The sequence below is a fragment of the Betta splendens genome, chromosome 21 (assembly GCF_900634795.4).
Source record: "Betta splendens chromosome 21, fBetSpl5.4, whole genome shotgun sequence".
NCBI classification, from domain to species: Eukaryota; Metazoa; Chordata; class Actinopteri; order Anabantiformes; family Osphronemidae; genus Betta; species Betta splendens.
Window position 1 is genome coordinate 8,776,998 of NC_040899.1, and position 25,569 is coordinate 8,802,566.

The 25,569-nt window shown below is 48.2% G+C and overlaps 4 protein-coding genes across 7 annotated transcripts; 2 read left to right on the top strand and 2 right to left on the bottom strand.

The window, feature by feature from the left end:
- Window positions 1–142: 142 nt before the first annotated feature.
- pdk1 (pyruvate dehydrogenase kinase, isozyme 1) lies at window positions 143–5,435 on the bottom strand. 3 transcript variants are annotated; one of them, XM_055504885.1, is made up of 11 exons: window positions 5,302–5,435; window positions 3,663–3,804; window positions 3,518–3,589; window positions 3,216–3,400; window positions 2,818–2,913; window positions 2,645–2,722; window positions 2,450–2,526; window positions 2,204–2,302; window positions 2,018–2,128; window positions 1,817–1,930; window positions 143–1,734 (listed from the first exon to the last, which is right to left on the bottom strand). In XM_055504885.1, exons 2-11 carry the CDS (start codon window positions 3,728–3,730, stop codon window positions 1,594–1,596), a joined length of 1,041 nt encoding a protein of 346 aa, XP_055360860.1. In that variant the 5' UTR covers window positions 3,731–3,804; window positions 5,302–5,435; the 3' UTR covers window positions 143–1,593. The 3 variants fall into 3 exon arrangements, with proteins under 3 accessions (XP_055360860.1, XP_028992223.1, XP_028992221.1); XM_029136390.3 differs by lacking the exon at window positions 5,302–5,435 and adding an exon at window positions 4,325–4,424; XM_029136388.3 differs by lacking the exon at window positions 5,302–5,435 and adding an exon at window positions 3,955–4,421.
- On the top strand, window positions 4,953–7,310 carry nup62l (nucleoporin 62 like). The gene is made up of 2 exons (XM_029137307.3): window positions 4,953–6,913; window positions 7,015–7,310. The coding sequence occupies exons 1-2, from the start codon at window positions 5,258–5,260 to the stop codon at window positions 7,171–7,173; spliced, it is 1,815 nt and encodes a 604-aa protein (XP_028993140.1). The 5' UTR covers window positions 4,953–5,257; the 3' UTR covers window positions 7,174–7,310.
- A 262-nt stretch (window positions 7,311–7,572) lies between these two features.
- Window positions 7,573–17,309, bottom strand: itga6a (integrin, alpha 6a). Of its 2 annotated transcripts, XM_029137305.3 has the most exons (26): window positions 17,017–17,308; window positions 13,584–13,708; window positions 13,430–13,509; window positions 13,088–13,349; window positions 12,883–13,014; window positions 12,579–12,792; window positions 12,315–12,508; window positions 12,145–12,239; window positions 11,938–12,065; window positions 11,767–11,856; window positions 11,633–11,694; window positions 11,385–11,554; window positions 11,158–11,301; window positions 10,967–11,082; window positions 10,724–10,883; window positions 10,548–10,634; window positions 10,395–10,474; window positions 10,236–10,313; window positions 10,056–10,158; window positions 9,811–9,984; window positions 9,622–9,720; window positions 9,436–9,543; window positions 9,254–9,352; window positions 9,043–9,168; window positions 8,728–8,845; window positions 8,246–8,385 (listed from the first exon to the last, which is right to left on the bottom strand). In XM_029137305.3, the coding sequence occupies exons 1-25, from the start codon at window positions 17,241–17,243 to the stop codon at window positions 8,744–8,746; spliced, it is 3,255 nt and encodes a 1,084-aa protein (XP_028993138.1). In that variant the 5' UTR covers window positions 17,244–17,308; the 3' UTR covers window positions 8,246–8,385; window positions 8,728–8,743. The 2 variants fall into 2 exon arrangements, with proteins under 2 accessions (XP_028993137.1, XP_028993138.1); XM_029137304.3 differs by lacking the exon at window positions 8,728–8,845 and having other exon boundaries at window positions 7,573–8,385; window positions 17,017–17,309.
- A 4,665-nt stretch (window positions 17,310–21,974) lies between these two features.
- Window positions 21,975–24,199, top strand: dlx2a (distal-less homeobox 2a). Its single transcript, XM_029137797.3, has 3 exons — window positions 21,975–22,556; window positions 22,947–23,131; window positions 23,223–24,199. The coding sequence occupies exons 1-3, from the start codon at window positions 22,247–22,249 to the stop codon at window positions 23,547–23,549; spliced, it is 822 nt and encodes a 273-aa protein (XP_028993630.1). The 5' UTR covers window positions 21,975–22,246; the 3' UTR covers window positions 23,550–24,199.
- Window positions 24,200–25,569: the final 1,370 nt, after the last annotated feature.

Consider the following 25,569-nt stretch of genomic DNA (forward strand, 5'->3'; position numbering starts at 1 on the left):
AACATACAGTGCTGACATGCAGCAAGCTCATGTTCATGCTTATCCTTAGATTAGTGTAAGACATCAGACGTGGTAATAACTGGTGTACGTCCAGCAGTTACTCTAATAAGTACATGAAAGAAGAGTTGGAAGCTGTGAATGATAATGTGCAATAATTTATTTAGACATTTCCAACACAACAGGATACAAACACAGTAACGTTTTTAATGCCTGTAGCTTGTGAACGATGTTAAAATTCAACTTGGACATCAGTCACTGTAACTTCTTAGTTCTTCCATTAGTTTCTGTTGCACCTGCACACACGCCTTAAAAAAAATAATTTCTGTTTAAAATGTTTTACTGACTACAATCCATACACTGGATTTAATGGAGTGGAAAAGATGATTCAGAGCTTATTCAAAATGTAATAATTAATACAGATTCACAAATACCGTTTAACTATACAGCTCCCATGGGAAAATAAGGTAAATCCATCAACTCTAGTCAGTTTTGTTTGGTAACAGTTGAACTTTTGATCATGTTGCTCCTGTCCATCATCAAAGTAGATGAAACAACCTAAACTAAAACACCTTTACCAGAAATGAAACAGAAGAAAACAGCAGCATGCAAACATTTCTTATCTTTCCATGTCCAACATAACAAAGAGAAGAACTGGGAGAACATTGCTATAAAATGAGCTAGAGTAGTGAAATAAAACCCTTTAACAGACGTTCTAAAGGAAGAGATCCCCTAAATTACAAAACATGTTTTTTTCTGTGGTCCTGATTACTCTGGTAGGTTCAGGAGTGCTGTCAGTACAAGACAGGAAGTGCTTTTTTAGTTAGTTGACCAATAGATCATCAGATATCACAGACATCGATCCAGTCATCACATGAACTGCTCATGCTCCTAATGGTAGCACAGTATTTACTAGTGGAGACAATTAAACTGTCTCATCTCATAATCTCTCCACTGGGGACTAGTTTACTTTTACTCATTTAATGAATACTAATAAACTAATAAACACTTATGTATAATAAATATATTCCATTTATAATGTATCAAAGTATTGGCCCATAGAGCTTCCACTTTTAAGTAGTCTCCAAATTTGCCTCAGATGTAACATTTTCCTTGCTTTCAGCAGAAGTCTGTTTCAGATGGATGCAGTTCAGTAGTTACATGCCACAGATAAGATTAAAGACTTATGTCCCGGTGAAGGCGCTTTTTCAAATAAAGCTTCAAAGCTTGTGTCCCCCAATCGTCAAGTGTCTTCCAGACCACCTAAATTCCAAGACTGTCCACTAGATGTCAGTAGTTCAAAGCAAATGATTCAGTGATGCCTCATGAAATGGATCTAAGGAGAATATATTTGCTGAGAACCTTTAACACCTTATAGTGGCGACATTAAACCGCACTAAGTGGTCAGTACAGGTAGGAGTAGACGAGCAAGTAGATGACAGGTCTGTTGCACTTTGAATAAGCTAATATGTAACATATGACCGTATGTGACATGTTAAACTGCAATATATCATATTTACTCTGATGAATCTATATACACACAACCATCACTACACAAAACCTCTCTTGCACACTGTGCAATGGGACCATTATTACCTAAAAACTACGAAACGTTGTCATGTCCTTGGGCTCCTTACTTGGGACGCACCAGTCGTCAGCCTCGTGGATGGTCTTGTAGTGTTTCCATGCAGACTTGTTGTACACAGGCAGCCTCTCAATGGACTCTGTGGACAGCGCCTGGCAGAAGACGTGACACAAAGTTAAGGTGCGTGCCTTTCGCGGTCATTCGGGAGACGCACGACTCCTAAAACTAATTTACCCGAATGTAGATCACAGCATCGGTCCCGTAACCTTCCAGAGAGTACAGCTTCAGGTCCCCTTGAAAGTACCGCGCATACAGTCGAGAGATGGGAAGTCCGTGCCCGTAACCAGCCTACACCAAAACAAAGTTTCCTCTCAGTGTAGGAAAAGAAATGAGTTGACGGAGACGCCGTTTAAAGTTTGCATGGAGAACACTGACCAGGGGAGCAGCATGTGACCCGTCAATGCTGGGTCGAGGAGCTGTGGAGTACGTGTACGTGAACAGCCTGTCGATCTTACGCAGAGGCACGCCTCCTCCACGATCACTCACCTGAGGAACAAAGGTTTTAAAGCCTAACAAAGGGAATGTTGCTAGTTAACAAACATTTGTTTTGTGCAGCCTTACTTTGACTGTTAGATCTTCAGATCCCAGAGCAATCTGTGCGCGTATGGCAGGATACTTTATCGCATCACCGTACAACTCCATGGTGGCTCTCATAGCGTTCTCCAAAAAGGAAAACCAGACCACAGATTAGAGATTTGATGTCATCAAATACAGGATGAATTAGGAATAAATACAAATTAACTGTAGTGTATACATTTTTGTTTGTTATAAATTTAACACTGAGAGGAAGTCAGTAAGAAATCTTACCTTAAAAAGTTCAAACACCATATGATACAAATGAGATGGAACGTAGACCACGTTAATGGGCTTGTCCTGTTCTTTGTCTGTCAGAACAAACACATGATCACAGATTAGACATAAATGCATGTCTTCAGACAGATTACTCTTAGAAAACTCCTACAGACACATCATCCACAAACATAATAAATGTAAAACTATTACCATTGAATTCCTCTAGTATCAGCTCAGGGGAGTTCATGTAATACCGGTCACAAAGATTTCTTGCATTTTCGTAGGCATCTACAAGAAACACATTCATTTAGTAAGTGAAAGGGGAAATGCTTGAATGACAGCATAAAGTAAGCACTGTGATGTGTGTGTGTGTTCACTCCCACCTTTCACTACCTCGCTGACACAACAGTGTGGATCAATACTGCCAATCTGTTTGGGATGTGCAGGGTTCACCTTCACCTTGCCACCAAAGAGCAGAGCTAGAAAGACAACAGAGACGGCAAATTATAATAACTTTACTGTGATCATTCAGCAGAAAAGCGTTTTAGATTTCCCCAAACATTGAGATCATGTTTCTGTTTTCAAGTTTGGAGTCTTGGTTACACACATAAAGCATGACCCTGGTCTATCAAAGCACTAGATGTAACATGATCTATTAATGTTATCACAGCATGACTGGTTTTGCTTGGATATTTACTGGCATTTTAGTTGCAAACAAGTGTAACTGAAGCACAAATAACAAATCCACAGAAAAGTGAAAAGTGAGGGAGAATCTGCTCACTGTGCTGGTTAAGTAGCATTCTGATAGAGATCCTGCTCATGTAGAAGCGATCCAGGAAATACTGCACATTCTGACTGACGACGGGATCTGTGCCATAGGTCTCCTTGTACTCAGCAAGTCCCTGGGCCATGGTGGGAATCACGTCATTGTGACGATTTCTAATTTTTATCACTGCATCTGTGAAACTAGATGTAGATAACAGTTAAGATTACAGCAACTACGGAAATACATTACACCATTAAATAAAGTAAATACAAAATACAACAACAAAGCAGCATTGTGTAACTTTTTGATTTTCTTACTCATATGTGACTTTCTCATCATCTGCATTTTTGTCCTTGAACTCCAGAATCTCTTGGAAACTTTGCATGTACCTGTCGAGGAAAAACACATCATTACTACTAGAAAGCAGCGTTGAGATTGAAAGACAGGAACAAACTGGCATACCAGCTCTGGACCAGCCGAACTGACTGGGTCCCCAACAAGTTGTCTGGCAACAAGTTAATCTCCTTCATGATGTTTGCCAACCTCACAGGTAACTCCTGTCGCAGGAAGGCGAATGAGGTTTTCTCACATGCATTTTCTGATCCTGTAGGAGGACATTAAAAACAAAAACATTAGAATCTGGGTGTTCTAACAAACGTTGTGCAACATTGATAGTAGTAATACTAGTAGTGACGTGGCCAGTGTAAGTATGCATAGATCTAAGTATGTCTAGTGCATGTGAGGCACCTCTTACCAAAATCTAGAAACTGTTTCATTGAAAGAGGAGATGGTGAGAATTTGGAGTAAAAGTCTATGTCCTTTCCTATGGACACACTGCTCCTCAGAAACCTTAAAATCCTCATGATGGCAGGTCCGGCGCTGTCTGCTATTCAGATGGTGTCACAGACTGAACTGGTAATTAATAACTTTAAGCTCTGGTGGCATCCGCAGCCCAGGCACGCAGTTACAGCAAGCTAACCTACGTTGGCGTTAGCTAGTCGGCTAACTTAGCGATTCGCAAAGGCTGTGATTAAAGCAAAGGTATTATTTTCAGGCAGTTCGGTGAAATTTGTGCATCCATAGTCTTGCCACAGCCGTAAAATGTATTTAAGTCAACAACTCACGGTTTAATTTTAAGCAGTAGAAATGTCAACATTGAAAACAGAAAGTGCTGCGGGCATTCAGCATGCAGGCGGCTAACGTCAAAGAGTCTTGATAGTTCAAGATGATGCCTTTAGGAAACTTTTAAGTAAACAACATATAAAAAAATATATATATTGTGTTTAATTGTGTGTAAGAGAAAATATATAGATTACAGTCCAACTGTGTTGTCATTTTTATATATTTTGACGTTTACATTCTTTTATGTATTTCTTATTTTGTCACTGTTTCAGAATATTTGTTTTTGTAAAAATCGGTAGCGAGTCATTTTATCAGATGATTAACTTTACATAAAATTCGGTCAATGTCCAAAGTCCGGTTCTGTTCTTTGTAATCTTATTAATAGTCTTGAAGTAGCACATAGTCTTAACCTACGATAGTTCTTTTGTTAGAATATACTCTTTGAAAACACACGCGTCATGGAAGCTTGTCCCACATTGTTGTGTTTAGGCACCAAATTGCACCAATCAAATGTTGGCTTGTTTCATAGCTGTCATGTGATTGGACATAGAATGTGTCAATTATATCAAGATCCGTGGGACTTGGTCACTGACAGAAAAAACACAGGGAGAAAAGCTTCCCGGGTCTTGACCCAAGTGTCGTCATTTCCTTTATGACGTCTGTAGAAACATGTCTGCCTAACAAGAGTGCAAACAGCGGGCCACGTTTTTTTTCTTAAAAGATGTGTTGTTAGCTTTTGGTCCCCTTCTCGATTGGGGTGACGCCATTAAACACTTGATCGCAATTATTAAGCGGTGCTCAGAGGAGGGAACGTCTCGGTAACTTCACCAGAACCAACTCGCATTTGAGACCCGCCAAAAGACAGAGGAAGTGACCATTTTGGGAGTTATCTGGTTTAAGTGGAAACCTACTTGTTTTTCTGCTGAGTAAACAAAATGAGTGGCGGGTTTAACTTTGGTCAGGCCCCTACGGGTTTTACCTTCGGAGCCCAGAAGCCCGCTGCCGCAGCGCCTGTCGCCGGCTTCGGACTCACGAGCTCCGCACCTGCAGCCTCCGGAGGGGGCTTCACGTTCGGGACGCCCAGCCAGGCCACCAGCAACGCCACCGGGGGCTTCAGCTTCGGCACGCCGGCGAAGAGCACCGCGTCCGGCGGAGGCTTCTCGTTCGGCACCACCACTTCGTTTGGCTTGGGAACGACTCCTCAGACCACGGCGGCGACCGGGCTAACTCTGGGCTCCGCGGCCGCTCCAGCGCCCGGCTCCGGGTTCACCCTGGGCGGCGGTCTGTCCGCCGGGACCGCCGCTGCCGCTCCAGCTCCCGCAGGAGGAGGCTTCACCTTTGGGAACGCCCCCCAGGCCCAACCGCAGCCCCAGGCCCAGGCCCAACCCGCCCCGGCGGCATCTACAGCACCAGCACCCACCGCGTCGAGCGGCCTGTCGTTTGGAGCGTTCAGCTTCGGAACCACTAAGGTCCAGGTGACCACCGCTGCAGCCTCTACTACAGCCACGGGTGGAGGCTTTAGCTTCGGTACCAGTGCTCCCTCCAGCCTCATTCTGGGCGCACAGCCCCAGGTCCAGACCCAGACCCAGCCTCAACCTCAGACCCAGCCTCAGACCCAGCCTCAGCCCCAGCCTCAGCCCCAGCCTCAGCCCCAGCCTCAGCCCCAGCTTCAGCCTCAGCTTCAGCCTCAGCTTCAGCCTCAGGCCCCGACGGCCTCCATCACTGCTGCCCCTGCAGCCCAAGGAGCAGGTTTTGCCTTTGGAATCAAACCTTCATCAACCCCAGCGCCTCCTGCATCGACCCAGCCAACACCAGCTGCAGGTCCCACTCTCTTCGCGTCACCCATCATCACACCTGCTTCCGCCGCCGCCGCCGCCGCCGCCCCTGCAGCAGGTACCGGCTTCACATTCGGTGCCGCCGCCGCTACTCCGGCCGCGAGCGTTGCTCCGACAGCCTCAGCAGCCGGCGCCAATGTGGCCTTTATGCTCAAGCCTCTCGCCACGACCACCTCCGGCGCCGCCGCTTCCGCCGCCATCACTGCACCCGCCGCCACAGCTGCTGCCACCGCCTTTACACTGGGACTCAAACCAGCTCCAAGCGCAGGTACCGCAACCGCGGCCCCTGCGGCGACAACCATCACCACGACAACGGCTCCTCCGGTGATGACGTATGCCCAGTTAGAGGGCCTCATCAACAAGTGGAGCCTCGAGCTAGAGGACCAGGAGAGGCATTTTCTGCAGCAGGCGACTCAGGTGAACGCCTGGGACCGGATGCTGGTGGAGAACGGCGAGAAGATCACGTCGTTGCATAAGGAAATGGAGAAGGTGAAGCTGGACCAGAGGAGGCTGAACCAGGAGCTGGACTTCATCCTGTCCCAGCAGAAGGAGCTGGAGGACCTGCTCTGCCCGCTCGAGGAGTCGGTGAAGGAGCAGAGTGGAACCATCTACATGCAGAACGCCGACGAGGAGCGCGAGCGAACGTACAAGCTCGCCGAGAACGTGGACGCGCAGCTGAAGAGGATGTCGCAGGACCTGAAGGAGATCATCGAGCACCTGAACACGTCCAGCGGACCAGCAGATACCAGCGATCCAGTAAGAGACTTCAGAAACCGCTGGTCCTTTCTTTTACATATTGTGATGTTTTAACAACTGTCTTTACATTTTCTCCCATGTTTTTTTTTTCTCCCATGTAGCTTCAGCAGATCTGTAAAATTCTCAACGCCCACATGGACTCGCTTCAGTGGATCGACCAGAATTCAGTGCTTCTGCAGAGGCGAGTGGAGGAAGTGTCCAAACTGTGCGACAACCAGCGCAAAGAGCAGGAGAAAACCTTTCGTCTATCGTTCGACTGATCTGCAGTAAATATTAACCACTGCTCTATTGGTCAACAGAAATGTCTTTAGATTGTTCCATAGCTTTTCTATCGCATCGAGATGTGAAATTATCTGCTTGTTTGTTTAAATAAACCCTTGGCTAAAGGCTCTCTGCAGTACACTGGTTTTATTCAGTCACAGGTCAAATTATTATAATCCTTCTAGTCTGATCTTTACAGCTGAGGATTTAACCTTTTAGTAGAAAGCCACTGTTGGTCAAAGGCAGCTTGGACTTTTGTCTTTAGGACTGAGAAAATGTTTCCGTAAGATCAATTTGTTGAATCCTGCTTCCAGTCACTTAATAATAAGTGCATAGAACAGTCAGATGGACAAATGATGTGCAGTGGTGGTGATGAGGGAGAAGCCATACAGACAATATATCGTCAGGCGTTTTATTGTACTTGACATTTAAGACTTTTATTTAAAACAAACTATAAAATCTACATTCCAGTTGCTTATGAGCATCTTCCCTTTGGAATCCTCACGTGAAGTAAGAAGCGATCTCTTCAGTGATGACTTGCAGTACAGTGGTGCAGCTACCTGATGCTACAGTAGTTAAAGGAGGTGAGCAATTAAATCGAAACAGACGTGGAGATAGAAAGACCCACTTATGGTTTTTACACATGCAACAGATGGGATGCAGCATTGTACCTACATGTTAATCCAAAAGCCAGAAACATTTTCATAATTAAAGCACCAGCAAAAAGTCTTAACACTGAGCTGTACCTTTGTTGCATAGTTTGCAGGTTCCATTAAACAGCAGTAAACACGGCACAAGACTGAAAAACTCTTTGGCTCCGTGATTGTTTTTTTATCAAAAAAATAAATATACATTATGCATAATCATTTTAATATATACAAAACATACAAAACAATCATCTATACAGTGAAAGACTGGAACGACTCGATTCAAGCAGATTATCATGTTGACTAAAGGAGCAGCCAAAGAAAGTTCAGTGTGATTGTGTCAATTAAGATAAATCAGGTCTCCCTCACTCTCCGAAAACGCTTTCAGCGCAAACTCTGTCACGAGTAGCTCTCGTCGTCGACCCAAGTTGTGATCCACTGCTTCTTCTCAAAAGGATCCACGTTGACCTTTCCACCTCTGCCGTCCGGGCTCTCCCTCTTTATCCGCACGGCGTGGTATCGGGGGACGCTGTCGTCTTGTTTCGAGCGCTTGAAGAATCCGCACTGGAAACAAGGAAACGTAAGGAAAAAAACCTTGATTTAGACGCTGCGGATCAACAGCTGTCGTGCGAACGGCGGAGGCCAGGACAGATGAGCAGGAGCGTTAAGCGCGCTTTGCCGGTTTGAACTTCAAACAGCCAGACAGCGAAAAAGCACCTGCGAAGCTTTTGGAAAAGAAAGAAAACACACTGATGACTGGGCAACAGTCAGAGACACATGTTGTAACGCCAGAGAGATCCTAAGCAGGCATCTCCCAGGTTCTGGTACAATATGTGTCGGGCTGAAGTGTCCTGCATTAGCGGAGCTGGTTAGTGAGGCACACCCCATGCTGCAGCTGCTCTTTACCCCATCAGCACACGAGTCAGGCCTCGGCAGACTGTTTGTCTTTGTCAGAGGGCTGAACGTGGATCTCTGCCTTGTGATACGCAGCCTCGTCTTTTGTCGGCCTCTTGAAGAAACCGCACTGGTGGGGGAGGGAAGGGGGGGTCAAGGGCGATGGTTGAGCAGCAAATGTGATTTTATCCAGCAAAACAACAGAGAAACGAAAAAAAAAAAAACTTTGATGATGCGCAAACCCAAAATCATGTGCTCTTTCCATCTTCTATTTCCAATTTGTTTTAAATATACTTATACTGGAATATTCAGGGTCCTTGAACTCACCTTCCAGAGCAGAAACACTAGCAAAGCCAAAATCAGGACACCTGCGAGGACGGCGATCAGGATGATCCACCAGGGCACGCCTCCGTTCTGTGCCACTGCGCTCTCTGGGGACACGGTCACTCTCACCTGAGACAAAACGCCGCTCATTAGGGTGAATCTGGGCTCAAGCTACAGGCGAAGGAGGTTTTTAAACAGCCTTTCGGCTTCGTACGTCGATGTCCGGCGTGGTCAGGATCATGTTTTTAGCCTGAGTGTGGAGCACGAGCGAGGCCTTGACGTGTATCTGCAGGGCGGCCAGAGCGGCGTAGTCCTGTGGCAACGGAAGCACGGCGGTCACACACACGTACGCACGTAATAATGATGTCACAATGACGGCGCCGCAGGGACGCTCACCTCGATAAAGGTGGAGTTCCACAGCCGCGCTCTCAGCTCGATGGCGGTACCGTCCAGGCCCAGCAGGGGGCAGCTGAGCTCCACGCACGTGACGCCGCCGTCGCACGTCTGGAAGCAACAACGCACCCGTCACACGAATAAACCCACGTTCTCGCTTAATGGGAGCACATCGGAGCGGAGACGCACCAGCGTGTTCCGACGGCTCCTCTCCGGCAGAGAGGACGCTTTCACGCGGGGTTTCCGTTCTTTCCTCTCCACCTCCCGTTTAGTCCGCGCAGAGGACTCCTGCGGGACAGTCCATCAGGTTTGCTGTTAATGCTCTGATTTGCTGATTTCTCTCCACGCGTGTGGGTCATTTTAAGCCGAACACAGTACCTGGATGTGCTTGAGAGAGTTGATCTCAGACTCAGGAGAGCAGTGGAGGAGCTCCGGCCCCGTCGTTATCTTCACCAGGTACAGAAGCCACTTCCCGTCCTTGTTGAACTTGGGCCAGTGAATTCTCAGTGAAGCTTTAACCGTAGATGCCAACGTTTTCCACAAGTTGTTTATCTAAGGAAATAGGACGTTAGCTCCTATTTTCCTAATTGAATTATCATCAAATTGCAGAAGCTCCGATTTACTCTGAAGGTGTAGGTAATCAGACTTCCAATCTCGTCCTCCGTCTTCATGGCACTTTCTCCTTTCACAGCACCTCCAAAGGAAACCTGACTGGGACTCGCCTCACTGGTGTGAAGAGGAAAATGATTCATTTCACCTCTGGACAAACAGGAGTATAATTTAACACAATTAGACACACTTACCCGCTGACCGACAATGGAAGTTCAATGATCACTTGAGCTTTTACTTTCAGGGCAACAGCATTTTCCTGCACACTAGTTCTGAAAAAAAAACACATATTATAGTGTATTTAAAAAACTTAATATTTAGATTAAGAGCAATTAGCAACATCAAGCACTTACGTCTGGAGCTGCAGGTCGATGTGGATGTCTGTGGTGTCCAGCGTCATGCCAGCGGTGCTCAGGATGATGTAAAACGTAGACTAATGCAAAAAAAAGGGAGCTTCTTAAGCAGTAAGTCGATGGCCGTGTGATGATGGCAGGGTGAGGACGTACCTGAGAGTTCCTCTTGAAAGGATTCCCCAGCTCGCACTCGGCCTGGGAGCCGTTCTGGTTGGCGACGCACACGGTCGGCTTCTCCACCTGAGGAGACAAATCAGCGCTTATAGGACCGAAGGCTCAATTGACCGAACGCCTGACGACCGCAGGGCTGTTTTATTGAGGCCACTCACCGCTTGATGCGATCGGACTCCGGAATACGACAGCGCGTCCGGGAAGCTCCCCAGCAGCTTGGCCTCGTAGGCGTCGTCTGCCTCCACGTTGCTCACCGTCACCTGCAGCGCCAGGTTCCTCCGCTGGTAGTCCAGACAGAACACGGGGATGCCGTTCCTCCTGCAGGGACGGAGCAGACATGTGTAGGTGCAGTCGAGATAAAAGGGCCCCATATTTAACCCGGCTGCTCTGGTTGTAGGTACATGGGCAGGGGCTTGTAGGCGTCCAGGTTGTTCTCCTTGTAGAATAACCTGTAGTCCATCCTCAGGTTGCTCCGGCAGGTTTGGTCGCTCCCACACCCCTCTTTGACAAAGCTGACCTGCCGCGACAAACCAACGTTCACGCCGCGTGTTCGGACCAGAACCAGCGCCGGCCTTGTTTACCCGCTTTTCACCTCAGTGACGTCTTTGTTGGGCTCAGACGAGTCCAGCGCGGGTGCGAGCTGAGGGAGGCCGTTCCTCGTCCGCTGGCGCCTGGCGCCGGAGATGTCTGTGGACACCTCGACGGGGACGTTGCGCATCTTGTCCTTAATGTTGTCCTGTGCAGAGGCAACATGGGGACATGGAGCACGTGAGCTCGGATACGAACGGTACCGTTCGATGCCGCGAGCCTTTGCTTCACCTTTAACTTGGCCTTTAACACCACGCACGTCTCCTGGTTTTGGCCCCGAAGGTCCACGGTGCCGTTAAACTGGTTGTCCGCGTCGGTGAGGGACTTGTTGAGGAACGTGACCCTGGAGGGCAGCCCCCGTCTCCTGCGATCACCGTCTGCCTCCACCGAGTAGCTGATAGCTGAGAGACGGAGGGAGGAGGCCTGTAAGAAGCGGCTCAACCGTCTTGTTCCTGGAACATAGACGTTTTGATACGTACACAGTCGTGGGCTGAAGGACGCCGGCTTGGCTTTGTAGGTGAAGCAGGTCTCCACAGTGAAGCTACAGACAGCAAAGGAGCCTTTCACAATACAGTATGCAATACAGTATTTAATGTAATGTTAAAGCACCCACCAGTTACTGTTACCGCAGGTTTTGGTCGTAAGGTCAATTTCTCGCGGCGATATCTTGACGTTTCTCGTGATGCTGATGACCGGCCGTGCCCTGAATGAAGGAGAGCTCCAATGAATTGAGGATAGAAAAGCTGCGAGGTTTATTTTCATTCATGTGAGAAGGAATAATGACCTGTAAATGAGAGCCGTGTCCGACAGAGAGCCCACGGCCACGTCCGGGTACGAGTTGCCGTCCAGGTCCATGTTTCCTGCGAGCGAGTAGCCGAATAACTGGAGGCCGTGCCGTTTGCCTGAAAGGATCTGTGGTACAGATATAAATAAAATGAGATGAATGAAATATTCAGCCACACAGTCAGGAAGAGAAACCTAAAAACACGACCTGTGAGGGTTTGGTGTCGATTCCTCGTGAGGAGCCGTGGTAAATGTACACCCTTCCCGACCCGCCGTCATCATAGGGAGCGCCCACGGCCACGTCTGTGCGGACAAGGCTGCAGAAAGTCACCAACTCTCAAGAAGGAGTGCCAACGAGCAACACGTCGCCTGCGTTACCTTCGTATGAGTCCAGGTTGACGTCGCCGATGTTTTGCACTGCCAGTCCAAACATGGAGTCTCTGGTCCCGTTGAGGCGGACCGGCGTGACTTTGTCCCACCTCCCCGCCCTGTTGATGTAGACGTACACGGCCCCTCCGATGTCTCTGTCCTTCATGTAGAACTGAGGGGCTCCGACGACGAGGTCCTGCCATCTGGAGCCAGGAAGGGTGTCAGGGATGGTGGTCAACAAAGCGGTCGGCGGCACTGAGGAGCGGCGCCTACCCGTCACCGTTCAGGTCCACCACGGCCACGTCGTATCCAAAGGAGGACGCCAGCCCAGGCCCGTGCAGCGTGTGCTCCACCGTCAGCCGGCTGGAGCCTTCGCTCTCCTTCCTCAGCAGGAGGACGGCTCCGCTGTGATTGGCTCTGGGGGCTCCCGCCACCACCGTCAGGCCCCTGCCCCTAGTGATGCCGAACCCGGTGTCGAGGGAGAAGCCTAATGGAGGGAGTCGGCTCCTTGTTCTTGGGTTTGAGTCTAAAAGATTTCCCTCCATTGATAAAACTCGAATCTATGAGTAGAACTCACCGAGGTAGCTGTTGGCAGGTACAGGCACTAGTTCTGGGTTCAGGAGATGCTCATCCCCCACTTCATATGGACCGTCATCATACACGCCCATCTCCAGCAGCGTGTTGTTCTTTTGCTCCGCGCGTACGACACCTGGAGACGTGACGGGCGTAAAAGTCAAACGATGAGCAAACCAAAAGCTTGACATTGTTGGTTTCATGCCGACCTTTCCAGTTGTAGGCGCCCGGCGCTCCGAACACCACGTAGTGGTAGTCCTTGGTGAAGGTGGCAGCCAGGCCCTGCTGGCACGACCCGAACATCTCGTGGCCTCTGGACCGGCCCTCGCAGAAGTTCCAGTTGCCCCCGTCCTCGTCGGAGGAGGAGTCGATGGTCAGGTCCTGACTCAGGACGTAACAGCGCCCGGTGATGTCCCTCGACTCCTGAGGGGTGTTCACGAACAGGCGCTTCTGGTAGCGATGGGCGCACGTCTGAAGCGGTGAGACGTTGTGGGTTAGTTGCTGCTGACACGCGACCACGGCCCAACGCTGGCCGATCCAGTCCCACTCACCACAATCTTCCCCCCGGGCCCCTGGCTCTCGACCGTCACCCCCATCCACTGGTCCTCCTTGTTCTCTGTGCGTACGTCCTCTGTCGTGTAACGGGACATGAGCATGAGCGTCATTCTAGCATTTGAGACTCTGGTAGATGAACAAGTTCCCCACCTTCGTTGTCAAATACAACCCGCTCACAGTCGGTGGACAGAGACACTTCACATTTATAAAGTCCTCCGGTGATGTTGGCCGTCTGTTTTCCTAAGGCTCTGGCTTTGGGGGCCCCGATCAACAACCTGAAGGAAACAAGACAAACAATAGTGTCAGTCAATAAGTTCTACTGCGCTCCTAAAAAGTGCTGCAGCTACAGTAAATAATGCTTCAACCAGCTCCAGAGCAGCCGCTTGTTGAATTTAGTGCTTGTATGCGAAAAAATCAAGGCTGAGACTGACAGTGATGGCAGAGCAGCAAGAACGCAGGTTATGGTTCACTTGACTTATTCCTAAACTATTCCTATACTGAACGCTGTGAATAACAGCCCCTGAACACAGCTTCAACCTATAGATAGACACACACTCAAAGTAAAGGTACGTAAAATACAATAAACAAGTTTTCTCCTAAACAAAAATAAGAATTTGATGATGTTGGCAAAAAATCTGATCTTAAACACTAGGAGCACACACACACACAGGCACAGACACAGACACAGACACAGACACACACACACACACACACACACACAAAGGAGCAAAGTAAGAACAACAAAAACAAAAGAACCTCCAGCCAACTACGGTTACTAAGTAACTAAAGGTTAATTACATGTACACGTAGCAAGACCTGAACACCACTACTCCCCTTGCATCCTGCAGAGGACACGAGCAGCGAGGTCGACGACCTCACTGAGCAAGTTCAGTTATGTGGTTGCTCACTCCCACACGATCACGAAGCGGAAACACAGCACCTATTTTTCTTCTGCACATATTCACACAAATATCAGCCACTGGTTTAACTGTGAACTGTGGTGTCAGTACAGGAAACCCCGTCTGTTTGTAATGCAGATGTTCAGTCGTGATACTTTTGAAACGTGTTACTGCGTGGATAAGCTTTAACAGTGTAACAACAACTCTTTCAACTTGTCAGGAAGTGTTTAGTGGGTGAGAGACAAAACCAAAACCTCGCTTCTCGCTTCTCACTTAAGTTTTCTAATATTCCTGTTAGTCAGTTAGTTTGTTAGTCAGCACTGAGGGACCTGAGGGGTTTCTACTGTGACTCTCACTGAAATGAACATATGGGACATTTAGCTAAGATTTCATGCAAAACAATCTGTTTCAGACTGGAGTAAAATCATCCATTGAAATAAGATTGTTTTTGTTTATGTGAACATTCCTTTGATTTTGGAGGAAAGACTAAGCCACGTGTGAACAATGGGGGTTTCTTAAAGGACAGAGAGGAAATCCTCCCCAACCCGCTCTCCTCCCTATGAATCTGCAGCTCCCGCTGAAGCCCACCTGCTTTTCTACAGCACAGCCCTTTACTTGTCTCGTGCAAAACTAAAGACCAACCTGAAGAATCGCACAAACGAACCAACAAACAGCCCAGTTTGCATTGGATGCATACGAGCTGGAGTGTTGACGTAACTCAAAAGGAATCGGGCCCCAGACTCTGGCAGCGCCTGGTCCCATCATGTGGAGCGTCTCCCCTGCAGCGTCAGTGGGAATCCACGGTGGCGGCGTGCGTTTACACAGAGAGCTCGCTGGTCTTTGTTAACAGATGTGCTCCCCACAGCTGTGCACTCAAAGCCACAGGAACGGCTGCAGCTGTTCTAACTGCGGCGGCGTACACACACACACACACACACACACACACACACACACACACACACACACACACACACACACACACACACGCTACGGACACACTCTGATTGACGCTGACCCGTGCTCGGCCGGGCGTCATCGCAGAGTAAATCATGAATATTCACTGTCGGCATCAGCTGAAAGAAAGTAGGGGATAAAGTTTTAAACGCAGACTTTTTTCGTTTCGCCTCTTTTATCTGCGAGGTATTTTTTTTTCGATTAACATCTGAGCTTCGCCAGCTTTTATCAAACTTGCAGACTTTGGAATGTCTCCACTTGTGATTCACTGATAGGTCTAATCTATCGGGTTACATGTGCACAGATGGCCGCTCGTGTCCAGTCCAATGCTTTGCTCTGGTTTCACTGGGCTGCTGTTATATCCACATCATTAACCCCGCACATTATTCATGGAGGAGGCATCTAGATGTCACAGCATGGGGCCACATTTCTCTAAAAGGTGTGAAGTGTTACAACCAGATCATGATAAGCTGCTGATAACAGGAGGGTTTTAATAGGAGGTTTTACTATTAGACCAGATAATTTATAGGACAATCCCAGACGTTCACGGTTTGGCCTCTCCCCACATTCACTGACTGAAAACAATCAGGCCAGTGTCACATTTCAAACCCCTGTTCGACCAACAAGCTTTGGTTATTGACCTGCTGTGACTGTAACCACAGACTCGGTCCAGGTTTTGCGGCTACCGCTCGCTGACACCCCGAGCTACTTTCACACAGGCGCCAAAACAGCACTTAGATAAAATTCCACGTTAATGCTAATCTCTGTGATCTTTAGGAAATCTCCTTTTATCCTGTTATCAGGGTTCCGCAGGCCGGCTCTCCGTTTCCCAGCGTGCCGCTGCAGGGCCCTGAGCCGTGTGTGGCTGCTGTAACACAATGGCTGGAGGAGCCTCGTCTTAGCGGCAGGCTTTGACATGTCACCCCCTCTCCCCACTTTACCCCCACCCACTCTTTTGTGTGGCGGGACGGTCGTGTCCACTACAGGCATGTCGTTTCTTTCCTTTGAGCTGCACCCGAACTGTTGATTTGCAGTATAGTTGATTTGGGGAGTGATTTGCTATGAAAAGGGTTTTTTTTTGGATTAAGCAGTTTATAATGAACCCAAATCCTGCACGAGTGGATTTGTTAGATATTTGATATTTGAAAATGAGACACCTGAGCAGGATGAACTATTAGTTGGTAGTATATGAACCACTAAACTGTGAAAATGCACCTGCTGGGTCATTTAATGGTCTACTTTGCTCTAACTTCAAGAAGCAAAGCAGCCAATTTACATTTGCACAACTTCAACCTGGGGATTTGTGGATTTGTCTCCTCGTGGTTAAAACGTATACAATCCTGTGTGAGCGCTCCACAGACGCATTTGCATGACAGTTATGCTCATTGTTTTTTCGCTCGTTGTTCTCGGGCTGTTTCCCATTTCTCATTCAAAGCTTCACGGGGCGACAGAAAACGCCTGAAAGTTGAAACAAAAAACGCGCAACATCTGGCGAGAAAGCGTCGCCAGATACGACGCGAAACTGTAAAATTTTCACAAAAAAAGTTGTTTTGCAAAGTTAGAATAAATTGCATTATCAGCATGTACCCACTTTAGGACCTTTAACTGACTTTCATTCACAAATTGGATCAGGCGCGTCCCGTCAGGTGCCTCTCATGCAGCTCCACTTTCACACAACCGTCACATTCAACGCAAACAGCAGCAGAGACGCGAAGTCAAACACGACCTACATTCTTTTATCCGGGTTGAGCTGCCGGTGCATGGCCAGGGAGAAGCCGAACAGACTCCCCGCTTCTCCGGATTTCCTGATGACTTGGCTGGTATCAAGGTTGAAGGCGAGCACCACGGACGACTCCGGGCGATGCAAACTGAGCAAAAGTGCAAAGTAAACGGCGTGCTCCATCGTCCAGATGTGCCCAGCAGTCCGAAGTTGAGCCCCGCAGAAGCCGCTGCTCATCACCACTGAGCCCGGTGCAGTTGGACTGGAGGCTGCAGCTGCTGCGTTCAAAGACCCTGCTCTACCCTGCGCTCAGCAGCGCCCCCAGCAGGTGTAGTAGCCCGGGGAGTGGTGGAGGGCACGATGTGTGACATATTAATAGAGAATCACCCAACCGAGTGAATATGAATTATTAATACGCCTCATAAAAGGCGTTGTTTCTAAATAATTTAGTTTATGTCAGAGGCTCTGGCAGCAGTCATCTACATTTGATCTGCTAAAACATGAGAAACGCTCGTGGTTTGTAAAATGATATTCACAAACAATTCAACGGAGCCTAAAGCCGACCCATTACGTCTCTGCACCGGCAGCATTGGAGAGATGACCCAGTGTGTGTTATCCTCACACATGAAGCGGCTTCATTGTACGCCAGCGTATCTGCTGCTGTTTGATGGCGCTGCTGAGGTTTGACTCAGCCCGGGCCACAATGACCCGACAGAACTCGCCACAATGCGCCCATTGTTGGGTCGAGAAGGAGCCGTGCCTGCGTGTGGGTCAGCGGGCCGGGGCCAAGGGGCGACGCCGGCCGGTTCTGGACCACATTCCTAATTGCAGCAAATGACACGGGGCGGTTCCAGTGTGAGTTATGTGAATGGCATCTGTGTTGCCGGGCTCCGGTGACAGATGCGTCAGATACTTAACACATCACAGGCCCGGTCGGTGATGTCATCGGGTTTCTCCAGTTAACCACGGCTGTCAAATTCAGCAGTAGCTGCCAGGAACGCGACCTGTTGTTTTGCTGAGTCGGCGAATCGACGCTGGTGTCTGGATTTCTGGAGTGCTGAACACGTTTGGTAATAATATATGTCATACAAAACCTCTAATTGCTCCAAGCTCTTTAAAAATCCCAGTGTCCCCGTGGGAAAAGAGGCCTTTAAGCATCTCTACCTGAGCTCAGCCATCCGTAGGAAAAGCACTTTCATGTCCCGCGTAAGACGAGCCGCGGGAGGAGGTGAACCCGCGTCGTCTCGGGGAGAACAGGTGAACCCCTGCAGGTGACGCCGCCTTTCTTCACAGATTAGCTGCACTCTTGTGTGAACAAAAACCAACACTGGCCTGAGAAGAGAAGGGTCTGCGTGACCCCCCCCCCCCACGATCGGTCAAACCGGCGGCGAGGATATTGGGTTTCACCCCGGACCCCTGCCCAGAATGTAAAACTCACTTTGAAGGTTTGAATGAAGAACATCAACCAGCGAAAAGGTGTGTCTGAGCTCACAAATGCACGTGTGTGTTAGAAGACCCGAAACTCAACCCTTAGCGAGACAGAACGACCAGCGCCTTAAGTTTCAATGTAATGAAGTCGCCATAACGGAGGCTGGTGGAGGAACAACAGGCCCAGAGCTCAGTAAGTAGAAAGTGAGCGTGGGTTGAGAGGCCCGAGCGCTGCCCTGCGTCTGCACCAGTGGCCGTGTGAAGCGTGGCGTTAAATCCCGCTGTGTGAACGCGGGAGCAGCTGATCCCGGCCCTGTTGTGACAGTGGCGCGGCCCTTTGTGGGGAGACCGTCCACAGTAAATCTGCTCCACTCCCCGCGCACAAAGGGACGCTTCCATTGAGGGGTCCCGGGGGGCCGAGGGGGGGGGGGCGCCGCTGAACCAACAATGCGGGAGCAGGACCTCGTATTCTTTCTCAGGAAGCGAATGACGGGGATTCCTCTGCATGACTGTCATTCCGCCGACACACTTTTACAGGGAGCGCGTTCGAAATTCGGATCACTTAAAGGGGTGATTTCCTTTAAATGTACTTTTCCAGCAGCCTAGATTCAAACCTTACCTCAGATTGTCCCGATGTGGCTCATCAAACATTAACCTTAGGTCTGTTGGCAGCTACAGGCCCCGGGCTTCCTTCCAGCTCTTATTGTACCAGCGTTCCTCATTAAGGGGCTTTGTTGGTAAAAATAGCTTCTCATCAGGGGAAAAGCCACCGTGACTGATTCTAAGGAAACACATGCTCGGTCGTGAACAGCCGCGCTGGAGGCTTCCACCTTCCGCGGCCACGCAGATCGGGCCCAAGGGGTCAAAAGCAACAATTGGTAGATCATTTCCTACGACGGAGAGAAGGACACAGCGCACGGGTCCGAGTGGCCGAGTGTGCGTCAAAATCCTCTGAACCGGGGTAAAAATAAATAGGTCACCCATGGTTTGTTTAAAAGACATTCACTCAAGTATTGTGAGCAGTAATGTGATTTGTGTTGCCACGGCGACGGGTGCTCCAGGAGACCCAGCAGGAAACAAGTTAAGAGAATCCACCGACCTGCTGAAACTGCTCCTGTTGACCCCGAGTCAAAAACAGCCTGTATCCTGTTCATCACTGTATTAAAGGGGAGCTGGTGCGTTCATAAAAGTCTGTACATAAGTTATGCTTCAGTGAAATGAGAAAGTAAAGCTCTGTTCGGTTCACACACTCTTGCAAAATATGTAATATCTCGAAATCCGATGTTATCGTTCGTAAAATATGAGACGCCGGGTCAGAACAAGTGCAAACAAGACGCTCCTCCTGAAAACCAGCGGAACAATCTTTGCAGCGAATCTTGGCGGGACGCGCCCCTGAACGCATCAGCGGTCTGGCAGCTATCGTTAAAACATCATCATTGTTCTACAGACACACGCGGATAAACAGGACTTCAGGTTTGTTTAGGATTTTACACCATGTCCTGAAATCAACAGCAGGTTTCTACCTGAATAAATAGATGAATGTCGGGAGCAGCACCCGTTCCAAATGTAACAATTATAATGTTAACCAGGGTTTTTATTCCATAAGAAGGTTGTATTATTGTTCAGAACTACCTTGTGGTATGTGTTTCTTCTATGACAAAAGACTGAAAGGAGTAAAGACATGAAGTCCAGGTTTATTCTAAGCTGAAGCCGAGTCAGGAGACGTTTCTGGACAGATGAACATCTGCATTACACAGTAAAAATCCGCTTCCTGTCGTTTTGCATCACTTCCACGTCATTGAACTGCGGAAGGCTCAGCTTCACCAGCTGCTCTCCAGCACAGGGAACCATTAAAATCACAATCAACTAACTGGACATGACCATCGTGACAACAAGGACGCAAATGCAGCAACAACAGCTGCTTAATTCAAAGGCTGGAAGACAGAATGTGATAAGATCCAGTGCTCAGTTGAGTTGCAAATGTTTTTTTTTTAATGAATCTTGATTGCAACAGTGGAGAGGAAGGGCTCCACTTTGTTTTGGCCACTCTGAGGATGTGGAAATATGTGGTAGAATTGTCTTTTCCTCTGGTCTGACACAGGATATGGAAGTTTTACTATCCCCAAAAGAGTAAAATCCGGTTATTGAAGAAAACTCGCTGAGCCATTAAAGAAGCTGCCGAAAACTTAGATTTTTAGATTATTCTTAACCGAAAAATGTAATAAAGCCTCCATTCACACTTTCAAAACTCGCCAGCCATCAAAGAACCTCATCAAGCAAACCTCTGATGAAAGGGCTTCTGAATAGAGAAGATAATTGCTCACATGACTTCCAGTGTTAACGATGAGAATGATTAATTAGAGACGAAATCTTCTCTAGCTTCTACGTGACTCCGACTGAAGAATTTGTGCCTGTTCCGGCTGCGATGCCAGGCGGCTGAATGCAGACACTGTGCTCCGCTAATGAGCAGTGACATCCAGCCCCAATGGGCCATGGTGGGAGAGGATTGTTTGCCTTTCAGGCAAACAATAGGCAGATAGAAGCCTCCCTGGACTGGAGCTGGAGTCCGGCTGCACAGCCACCAGACGAGCACACAGATAAAATACAAAGGTTTAAGTTTAAACCTTCTCCAACAGGAACTTGACGAAAGGCGATTGGCCGAATCAGAGTAATAACTGCAGTTCAGCCTGTGAACATCAGTCAGCGTATTGATCACACTGCAGTGATTAGAGTGATTAACCCCATAAACTTGCCCGTTGGTCTGATCAGTGGACGCTGTGTTATTACGACAAGGAGAACCATTAAAGGCAGCTGGTCAATAAACAGAACTTTGCTGCCACCTAGTGTCGACGGGCAAACGCACGATCGGTTTCTGTGTCCAGGTGAAAAAATGTGATCTAACAATATCTTAAACAAAGTAAGTGAAACACGCTAATATGAACCTCGCCGTGTTGTCAGTAAAGGTAGTGGGAACTTACAGTGGTTCGTCTCTCCTGTTGTGCACTAATTAAAGCAACAGGGGGTTGTAATTCTCACGTTTAACGCGTGGGGGCGCTGTGGTCGTCTGCATTGCTCGTCTAACCCCGCAGTATCGTGCACAAGGCTAGATTTGCATCAACATTATGACGATCTCGCTCTGAGTCTGTCTCGTCGTGTTAACGTTAGCTTCCTACGTTTTCTGTTTATGTTTATTCAGTCGCATACGTGTAAACGGCCATGCTCATCAAACAAGGCTCTCACATAGTCCTTAAAACTATATATTTGCTAAATTGATGATGAAATTTCGTACTTAATGGACTTATTCGAAGTAAAGATGCGCCACCAAATCTTTTCTGTCATGAAGCCGAGCCTTATCCCATCTAGCTGTGTGCTGCTTGCTCATTCACTCCGTCTGTGTTGTGGGCTGAACACCCGGCCCGTTGGGCCCGTGCGGCTTCGGGTCACTGCACTTTTCTCCGATTCCATTTAAGACACTCTGATGGAAAAGTCTCCGCAGACAAGCGGGACGGACAGCGCTGCACAAATAATGGAGGGTGGACGCGGCGGGGTGTAGTCAGTCGTGCAGCGCTTACTCATTGGCTGCCTCAGACACGGTAGCTCTACCTCTCACGCTCTCATAAATGCGCTCCCACCGCTGGCCGTGGCAGATAATCGCGTGCCACTGTGAGAGGGACACACCTTCCGCTGCTTTTTCTACACTCTACACGGGGGATGCGTTTTGACTCACGAACCGGTGTCATCCGTCCAACGTTTCCGCTGTTTTGCGACCCTCGCGCATAGGTTACGCGACCGCGACCGCTCCCACGCCGAAGATGACCGGGGTTTTTGAGAACTTAAACACTGATATGCATTCGAACCAGATTACCTCAAGCAACTACCACAGCTTGCACAAATCGCAGGAGTCCCCGACCCTCCCGGTGTCTACGGCGACGGACAGCAGCTACTACAACAGCCAGCAGCCGGGCCACTGCGCGGAGTCGCCGTTCGGCCAACTGGGCTCCTACCAGTACCACGGCAGCACTGTGCCATACAATGCAAAGTCATACGAGCTGAGCTTCAACTCCTCGTATAGCGCGTACGGCTCCTACGGCTCCAACCCCTCTCCCACTCCGGCCGACACAGGTAAGGGATGTTTATTTGTATTGCTTTTTCCGTCCACGATGATATAACTCCCAGTTTGGGTTGAAGCCAAACGTCGAAATGCGCTAATGGCATCCAGTGAGCAAGTTGAATCATGCGCGCGCGTTACTGACAAGATAATTATAATGTGGTAAGAAATGATTAGGCGCATACTCGTCCTGCACAAATACCAGGCGTCGAAATCAGGTTCAGGAAGGTTCCGTTGTATTTTTACAACTTTCAGGCAACTTGAAACAACTTTTTTTTAAATGCCCTCGTCGCTGAAATATGTTTATGTCCAAATCAAGTGTATTATTTTGTCTACAGAGAAGCCAAACGCGCATCGCACGCCGACTGGTGTGTAACACAAACTGTATTTGAATCTTCCTCCAGAGAAAGAAGAGAGCGAGCCAGAAATCCGCATGGTTAATGGAAAACCAAAGAAGGTCAGGAAACCTCGAACCATTTATTCCAGCTTCCAACTGGCCGCACTTCAGCGGCGGTTTCAGAAGACGCAGTACTTGGCTCTTCCAGAACGGGCCGAGCTGGCAGCTTCGTTGGGCCTTACGCAAACACAGGTGGGTGCCCCTAAAATAACCTTACGTAGAAACACGAGGAACAAAAAACGGGCGAATATTGAGCTGACGTGCTTTTATATTTCTTTTTTAGGTGAAAATATGGTTTCAAAATCGCCGCTCCAAGTTCAAGAAGTTGTGGAAAAACGGAGAAATCCCCCCAGAGCAACACGTCGCTTCCAGCGAATCTCCCCCGTGCGCGTCTCCGCCAACTACTGCCTGGGACTTTCCACATGCTCAAAGAATGAACAGTGTCAACTCCAGTTTACCTCAAAGCAGCAGCCCTCCCAACACGACTGCGCCTTCGTCCTTTTTGGCAAACTACTCCTGGTACGCAACCACGAACTCTACCACGCATCTGCAACCGCCTCTAGTCCCGCACCATCACAACTCCACCTTAAGCGCTGGGACGATATTCTGAAAAAAAAAGAAAAACATAGCATCGGGTTTAAATCGGAAAATACTGGTGAAAAATGCCAATACCTTCATTTACAGACCTCGTGTGTGCGTAGGATGGAGCCAGAAAGGTTCACGGACCTTTTCCAGCGTTCGCGCTGGCAGATGTTAGAAACAGATTTCTACAGTTATTTTTGTATTTATTTATTTTGTTTATGTCGAGGGATGAATGAACCACTATTTCCCAAAGCAATCACAGCCTGCAGGGCGCGAGCCCACTTCTACGCGGACGTCACTTTTTAACCATTCCTGCAAAATAAAACACCCGCGGGACAACCTGTCACAAATGTAGCACAAGTTAACTGTATCGTGCCTTTTTCACTATGACCTCATTTTGTCGTGCCCACCTTTCATTCATTCCGCATGTCGTTAGTTGATTTGAATTTCCTATGATGGGGGTAAGTGTATGATACGTTTGTAAATATCACCACAGCTTTTTTTAAAGCCCATGACGCTTTGACTCTTTTTAGGCTATTGGTAAAATCCACCGCAAGCTACTGATTGTCCTGCCCTCTGATTTAGTTGTATCACACTCAATCGTATTTTTGTCTTATTTATTTTAGCAATGTTCCACATATGGCCAGACATTATTTAAATAAAAATGTTTTCTGTGCACATGCATTTCTCATTTCCTTTATTATCAGGTATTTGTGAATAACTGGGGAAAATAGGGTTTTTATTGTGATTGTATTTATGTATTAAACATAGTTACTTAGTGCTGTAATTTTTTCAGCCTGCGTGAATAGACTTGGGGAAATCATTTTTTTATTGATTGATGTATTTTAAAAACGTTAAAGTTAATAACACAGAAGTTATTAAAAAGGTAAAACTACAAAAATAACCTATAGGCGATTACTTTCATGCAAGCCGTGTTGCTTGGCAACCGGTGCTCGTGCCCAAGGACCACAACAATGTACTAGTGGGATTTTTGCTAACTTCAACATTAGCTTAAGTCCCTGTTAGCTTAGCTTGAAATCGGTTAGTTCCACAAATTAAATTCTATTTTGAATACAAATGCATTGTTTATAATGACGTGACTTGTGGGGTATATTGAGTTTCCTCGGGTCACATTTATTGTGCTCGGCTCCGTCAGTTGATGATTACGTAAAGCCGAAAGGCTCGCACGTTGAGCCGGAAGCGAGGCAGCGCGACAACACGCCCTGGCGCGAGGAAGAGAGCGGACCGACGACGGTGGGGATGAACGAGCACGAGGCCTGCGAGACTCCGTGGAGTCAAAGCGGCGTCCTCCAGACATTTTGTGAAGTCAGTCTAACAACAGGGAGGAAGAGAGGGACTCGCTCCAAGACAGCCCGGAGCTACGGCATCATGGAAACATTTCTCACGTCTCACAAGAAGCCTGTGATCTCTGCAGAGGAGCAGACTGGCCTCCATTATTATTTATGAGCCTGTGGGTTAAAAGACAGGTACACGTCCATCACCCGAAATACAGAGCAACAGAAGTTCATTTAGGACATCCGACTTGTACATTTATCTATAGATATAAAGATTTCTCTATAGACAGTCGTTTCCATTCACGACCATCACTCTCTGCCCCACACGCTTGTCTTCTACTACCACGGGCCATGAAGTGGGATCGTTTCCTTGCACATAATTAGGACTGCAGCTTGTCAGCGGCCGCTGTATCTCCATGATGGAGTCTCCTCCCCGGGGCTGACAGGATCAGAGCCCAGGCATGCAGCAGCTCCGCGTAACGTGCCAGCGCGACATTACACGTCGACCTCTTATAGCTCACAGAGCCCGCGGACGAAGCCTGCGTGGATTCACTTTGTCTCCGTTGTTGTTGCATAAAAGCACGCAAAGCACCACGATAGGATATTAGCCACTGTACGGGGCCTTCCTTTGCAGCTGAAAACAGGAAAAGACAGACCCATCAGTAAATTGTTTCAGAACCGAACTCTTCCTGAAAATGAAAGTGATTTCCTTGTTTTCGTTTGCTCCGCGTGACATCCCATTCATGGATTAGA